Source organism: Macrobrachium rosenbergii, chromosome 56 (assembly GCF_040412425.1).
Source record: "Macrobrachium rosenbergii isolate ZJJX-2024 chromosome 56, ASM4041242v1, whole genome shotgun sequence".
Lineage (NCBI taxonomy): Eukaryota > Metazoa > Arthropoda > Malacostraca > Decapoda > Palaemonidae > Macrobrachium > Macrobrachium rosenbergii.
Genome location: NC_089796.1, coordinates 26,891,095 through 26,898,594, shown reverse-complemented (window position 1 = coordinate 26,898,594; position 7,500 = coordinate 26,891,095). Strand labels below are relative to the sequence as shown.

Sequence of the window (7,500 nt, the reverse complement as noted above, 5' to 3'; positions counted from 1 at the left end):
CTTCACTGACATAAGATAGAATGCGTATATCAGCATTTTCTGTGCGCCTGGAAATATTGTATTTTGGATAGACCTTGAATATTCGACATGTCTTTTCTTTGGAGTTAGCAATTGAATGTATTACTCCTGGTTTTAGCAAGTGATTTTAGGATAAAGTTCCATGCTCTATGTCCTTCTCCACTTTAGCTTTTATTCATCAGTCTACAAATTACTAAGGTACATTATTCAGTGGGTATCTCAAAGGAGGCATATTCTTTCGTGAATCCGGTCTTACGGGCAGTGGCCCTTCCTTTACTCACTCTGTAGGTCTTTGTGCAACAATGTGGCCGTTCTCCATGTCGCTACAGGTACAATTTTGGTCACCAGTCTACAGAGGTTAAAAATAAGAACCTGCCTCCTTTCTGGCTGCTTCGAAACGACCGCTGCTTCGCTGCCTTAGAGTTACTCTGTGATGATTGCTAATTCCCAGAGGCCTCTGTTCAGGTGGTTGCTCTTCTCCTTTCGTCAGGATTGGGTTATTTTTGCGCTATTAATTCATGCATTTGAATACTTATAAATGCTATTCAGTTATCACATACAAAAGTACATCTACACACACGAACATGTAATATACAGTATATATATATATATATATATATATATATATATATATATATATATATATATATATATATATATATACATATACATATATATATATATGTGTGTGTGTGTGTGTGAATGTACGTATGTACGTGTGTGTGCTAGAGCTGATGATATCACAAAAGTACTCGTGTGTGTAAGTTTGTACATGAATGACTACGAACCTAATAGCATTAAAAAAAATATATTTTCCGTAAAGACGAGGCATTTCGAACGTATCTAACACTGGCTATAAAAGTTCCTGAAGATCGCCTTCGTATCGTGTTCTTGTGGAAGTCGTAAATTAACGTAGTGGAGTTAAGGTTTCTCTTCTTTTCAAGGGATCTATTTACTGCCGCCGTTTTATTCAAGATTTCAGCTGTGTACGTAACATATATGAGGGCTTTTTATATTTCTGTATGCAGTAATTTCCTGCCGGTGTAACAATGATCGCAATGTTCGAATTTCCCCGAAATATTTGATACTGCTTCTGGTAATGAAACGAGTTCCCAAATCTTTTTATACACCGGGAACGTCAATAACGGAGATAGCCCAATGATAGCGTACTGGGTAATTAACCTTAGTTTTGGATTAGAAACTTTACCAAAGTCGCTGTCTTATCTTCCACCTAGCAAATGGATAGGAAGGGATAGCAGCTGTTGTCAAAGGAATGACATGGGAATAATATGGGAATTGTCTTTCATCATTATTTCGGGGCTTTGAACGCAACGCTTGCTTTACTCACTCTTCCCCTGCTCACCTCCCTTGGATGTTAGTCCTTGAGTATCAAGTACTGATACTCATGTGCCTTTCTTTCATTATATAGGAACGGTGTATGTAACTTACTAAGATTTATGCTCTATATGGCAGTACATTTTTCTCGCAGATCCCGTATAGGGACGGCCACGTCAGGTATAGTTGACGACGTGAGAGTTCCGCCTGCTATACCTGTTTCCTGACCGCCGCTAATATCCCAGGATGAAATGTAATAAAGACAGCCGGGCAGGGCTACTCAAATCAAGGCAGTCTAGTGTCAATGGACTTCATTTTTTTACTTGACGCAAAACCTATCATTAGAAGTCAAGTAAGAGGACAGAGGAAAGCAGGAATTATTACATTCTGGAATTGAAGGGTATCAAGAAATGCTTAGACCAACTAACTCGTGTTAGCTGTTTTACGCAGCGTGTGTATTAACTCGAATTCCCAAGAGTACACCTGAGGTCTTTAAGAGCAAAACCAAAAGTGCTATGTTCAGAATAAAGAGGATTCGGGGATTCTCACGACGAAGTTGAAGTGCGCTCAGGCTGGATACATAAGTCAAGTCAATACCGGCATGGTAACTGCCTATGAAAGCCAGGCGGCGTCGGCACGTAAGCGCTCCCGTAACCGTCGGGGGCGGGGAGAGGGGTGGGGGCAACACTGGAATGCGGCTGGCAGACCTCATTTTAAAAATCAGAGCTTAGAACTGATAACAGACCTTATTAACCTTGTTTCGGCGGCAGTAAATAACAAAGATACACCAAGAAGCTACTCAGTCGGTACTCAGATCTTTTAGGTAACTATATCCGTCAAGTTGCCTTTAAAATTACTACCTTTTTTCAAGCATTTTATATATGATATGTACGACCTGACATTTAAAACGCCTGGAAAGTTTCTCATTATTCTTGCACCAACTCTACGTCGGACTGTATATAAGTGACTGTCTATGTACTGGTGAAATTTTTTATAGTTAAACATTGTATTTATAAAATTGTATAGCACATTAGTTTACATTCATTTTAACAAATGAACACCTCCCTGTGTGCGTGTATATATATATATATATATATATATATATATATATATATATATATATATATATATATACACTACTAGGAAGATGCAATAATAATTATGATTATAATCCGTTGACGTTAAAAAGGCAATGGTGCAGAGAAAAATAATGCCCCAGTCACTGCCATTGTCACCTTCAAATGCTACCGTTACTATCATTAATGATCATGTGTGCAGCAGTGATGATAACTTTCTTCCATCTATTTTATCATTGTCATATCTATATAGATTATATAAACTTTGTGAAATTAATAATAGCTTCTCTGAGATCCCCTGAAGAAAGGAGACTAATGTAATCACATTGATAATAAAACTCACTGGCTAACGAAAGCAATTTATGATCTTCTCCGGGAACGCATCAATATCGAAATGTTCCAGAAACGAAAGTTATAAATGAATCAGAGGAACGTCGACAAGAGACAAACGGCTCCTTCAAAAATAGTCGACTTTTTTGACGAGGTTTGGCTCTATTTCGGTGGACCTGCTCACGTGCGTGTCGATAGAAATCCATAAACCTTTCTCGAATTCTGAATTATTCGCACGAATCAGTTCTCGTAGGTTTCGCGTTTCGTAAGTCCGGTGAGGCAGCTCTTCTTACCATTATCCTTCATGAAAGGTTTCGAAATTCATTCTTTGCAGGAATGCTGTTTAAATGTTTGCCGTTATTTCTATGTGCATCAACACCTGTTCGAGCGCACCAATACGTACGTACGTACGTAATGCGTGCACTATATATATATATATATATATATATATATATATATATATATATATATATATATATATATATATATATATATACATGCATATGTATATGTACATATAAATATAAATATCTATATAGAGAGAGAGATAGATAGAAAGATAACCGTGAATTGCATATTATGTTTACAGTTTATGAAATGTGTAAATATGAATTATGATTGAAGTGTTCAAGTTTCGTTAGGATTATGTTTTACTAGGTACTAGCTACAAATAATAAACCACAACAAAAAGATAAACAATACAGAGTGGCATTCAGTCATCCGCCCTAAAGCACTTGAACCGTAAACAAACAAACAAACAAACAAACAGACGTAGAGTGAACAAACACGTGGCAAGAGATTGCAACTTACCTTGTTCATTCCGTTTCCCATGGTGGCTGTTTGTTTGTTTCGTCGGAGTCCGGAAAAAATCTAAATATTTCTTAGCTGCGACGTCCCCAGGTCTTCCTGGCGCCTTGCCACCGTCTCTGTAATCATCATATTGCTTTCAATTCGGTCGCTTTGGGAGACGATCGCACACAGGGCACAGGACGCACGCTAACACACACAACGCACGCAAAAACGAGTGAGCACCGTCTTGGAGAAGCACGAGCAGTGGTTACCACCACGCCTTCTTGCATCGGTCATGCTTTCTTAGCTGCCTCCCCGCTCCCTCTGGCCGCTGCTTTTGCTGCTGCTGCCTCCACGGCTGCTTTTGCAACTGCTGCTGAATTTTAGCTGCTTGCTGCTCGTTTTTTGCTGATCAGTTGTTTGCTGCTTCTCAGCTGTTGCTTGTAGCTTCTGGTCAGTTTTTGCTGGTCGGGTAGTGATTGCCGCTCCTCGGTTGTTGCTTGCTGCTGTTCGGTGTCTGCTGCTTGCTGCCGACGTAGCTGCCGCTGCTTCCGGTTCATTCTAAGCTTCGACGGACGTCATTCGCGCGAAGCAACTTGCACCAGGGGGGGCCCCGGGGGTCTCCGTAGACTTCATAATTCCCGAAAGGGTTTACTGTGCGCGTCCGCGATCGAGAGATTCAGGTCTGGGGCGACGAGCGGATGCATATGTATCACCGGCCTAGGGCAGTGCTTGCCTGACATTGCCCTTTTGCTTGCTTGCCTGCCTGCGGGGAGGGCGAGAGCTAGAGATATTGTGTTTGTGTGCGTGTGTGTTTGTGCGCGCGTTTGACGTTAATTAACCTCGACTCGATTCCGAAGTCATGGCTTTAAATGGTCCCTCGTGACGTCCACCAGTGCGACTCAGTCTGACTGAACTCTGAAGTTTTAGGTCTTTGTGATCCTTGGGAAACGCCCACCTTCCGAAATTGTACATGAAATTAACGACACCCTTTTGCTTTCGTCTTGCTTATTTATGAGTTCTCGTACCACTTGTTAATATTCTAGTTCATGCCAGCGAGTCTGCAGTCACTTCAGAGTGTTTTTTGGAGGGGTTACTTCTGAATATCGAGAGTAGGTGCACCGCTGGTATACTACGGATCACCCTTAAGACAGATGAGAACGCGTTGTGGCCGAGAGACAGAGAGGGACCATGTCGGCGGTGTCTTTGGGAGACCTACAAAAACTACATCCCTTCCGCGGTAAAGACATCATGCAACTGAGGAGGTGAGAGGATGGACGGGGAGAAGTAGTCTACTTGGCCTCTCTCTCTCTCTCTCTCTCTCTCTTTCTCTTTTCCAGCCCGGGAAATGCATGGCTAAGAGCCGCTGCGGTGGGCTATTCCACGCAAGCGTCTCCCCGCCCATGTGGGATATTCCGAACATCTCGTGTCATGTGTATCTTTTTCCTGTCATTTAGACCCAATCATAGTCATTATCGTCCAGGTAAAGCGGATGTTGAATACTCAAACCGGTGTTTATCTTTTAAGCAAAAGGGACACCGATGATCGTCATACTACTGGCCTCTAGGAGCAAGGAGCTGCGGACCTCTGCTTTAGATACTTGCCGCTAGATGGCACCACCGCCTCGTCGACGGGCCGTGAACAGACCCGAATGATTGTCTCCAGAATTATTCGATCTGAACGTTCCAGTTCATTTCGTCTGCGTTGACATGATCTTGGAGACATTCCCGATATTAGACGTAAACAGATATACAATTAGATAAGCTTGATTTCGTCTCGCCAGAAATGTCTGTGGAGTGCAAGTTCGATCGGCTGCAGCAGCTGCACCTCGATCGAAGTGAAACGTTCCGGACAAAACCGATTCAATTTCCAGATCAAAAGACGTTCCAGAATGTATCGTTTCGTTCCCTTCCAGCCCAGCCCCGTCCTGTCCCGCCAAGCCTTACCCCTCTCTTCTGTTCCTTATTTCCATACTCCGTTCCGTCCTTGCCAGTTGCCACCATTAGTATGGATAGGTAGTTTATAGAGTGGGAGGGTTCACCCTTCCATTCGTTACCAACATATCCCCCATCCCTAGAAGCCTCTCTCTCCTGCAGTGGCCCTCCTCCCCCCAGGTATCTCCAGCATTACGTTCACATTAAAGTTACTGTGGTACAAGTTGAGAGATACGCAATGATTCTCCGTACCCCCATAGATACCGTGGCCTCATGTGACGTCATGATAGTCCCCATACTTAATCATTAACTGTGACATTACAGTAGTTCTTTTCAGAGAAATGATAACCTAAATCATTACCAATTGTGCTTTCCTAATTTTATGATTGGATATATACTAGGTTTATTACAGATACTAGTACAATGGAAAAAGTAGATATTTTATTTTGCTAAAATAAAAGGAAGCCAAGTTGGCTTTTGTGATATCTTGCTAAAATATAAAGTCTGTAATCAGTGTATAGATATTGGAAAGTAACAGTTATAAAAAAATCATAATAATGAAAACGTTGCCATCATTTACATCAATACATAATCGTAACATGTAAGTAAATTCTTACCAAAACTAGTAAATGTCACATTCCCTTCTCATTATCACAAATAAGTTATACATGTTCTGCTTCTTAATGTATAACAAATTGTGGAATGAATAATTATTCTCCCTATGTAAACTTCTTGGCTTCATTGGACCCAGTTACTCGCACATCAGACTGCTGATGTCCGTCGCAAGCTTCCCACCATTGGGTTTTTGGCTTATGACTGTTATCCCCATGCCCATGAAGTAACAATATTTCATTTACCCATTCAAGATAAATTTTTCACTAAATGTACATGTAAATATATACACGGGTTCGATCCTGATCTGAGTCAGATATATATATATATATATATATATATATATATATATATATATATATATATATATATATATATATATATATATATATCAAAACACAATTACGTGTGGAAGACCAAACGAAATTTCTGACTCACATCAGGAAATAAATTTCTGACTCACCAGGTCTTTCAATTGAAAGACAGAGACCGCTATCCACCAGGCCACACAAGTCCTAAAAGAAGTTGGAACCTGTGTACCACTGTACTTAAGGCTTTACCTGGGCAGGCTAACTACCTGCATACCAGCGTGTTTACCCCAAATTCACTCAGAAAGGATAATTCAAATGAAATGCTGTCAATTGGGTCACTGCTGAGGGAAGTTGGGGAAAACACGCTGGTATGCAGGCAGTTAGCATGCCCAGGTAAAGTCTTAAGTACAGTGGTGCACAGGATTCAACTTCTTATACGACTTGTGTGGCCTGGTGGACAGCAGTCTCGTCTTTCAATTGAAAGACCTGAGTTCGATCCAGATGTGAGTCAGAATATATATATATATATATATATATATATATATATATATATATATATATATATATATATATATATATCTCACTTACAACCATAATTGAAGAAATAACATATTTGGTGTAGGTCTGACCGGTTTCGACTTTATTCCAAGCCACTGACGAAGGACTGATACATAGCGGTAGAAATTCACAATATATATATGATATGATTGGGAGACAGTACAAACAAACATTTGGAAACCAAAGATCCACAACTGTCAGGTGTCAGGGGAGGAGCTACCAACCTTATTTGTGCTTAGTTCAGGTACTACGTTAAAAATATGATTCCTTTTTCCATGCATATTTACTACCTTCCCTAAAATTCAAACATTTTACATATTATAGGATCAATTTCATAGGTGCCTTGGCTGATGTTCTTATTTTTAAAACGGTCATATCTCTAAAATAACTTTCCTTTATAAAACCAGACTCAAGGATATTTCTTTCCAGATCATTGTTAAAATAAGCTGTCTTTTTTTTGTCCCTGCCTAGTTGATTGTATGATTGTTTTCACTAACATGTACAAAATTTCCACTTTTCACCTGTGCATATCTTACA

The 7,500-nt window shown here is 40.3% G+C and overlaps 2 protein-coding genes across 3 annotated transcripts in view; one reads left to right on the top strand and one right to left on the bottom strand.

Annotated features, from left to right (window-relative positions):
* Nucleotides 1-7,500, top strand: part of LOC136836290 (uncharacterized) — a 484,005-nt gene that overhangs the window by 218,886 nt on the left and 257,619 nt on the right. The gene's annotated exons all lie outside the window — the stretch shown is intronic.
* Nucleotides 1-7,500, bottom strand: part of LOC136836289 (serine/arginine repetitive matrix protein 2-like) — a 327,543-nt gene that overhangs the window by 240,047 nt on the left and 79,996 nt on the right. The window contains exon 1 of one of the 2 annotated variants that reach the window (XM_067100353.1): nucleotides 3,570-4,838. The exons of the other annotated variant lie outside the window; for it this stretch is intronic. Within the exon in view, the coding sequence (XP_066956454.1) occupies nucleotides 3,570-3,590 (21 nt within the window). The 5' untranslated portion in view covers nucleotides 3,591-4,838. Of the gene's footprint in view, nucleotides 1-3,569; nucleotides 4,839-7,500 lie in introns of those variants that run through there. 2 annotated transcript variants of the gene reach the window in all.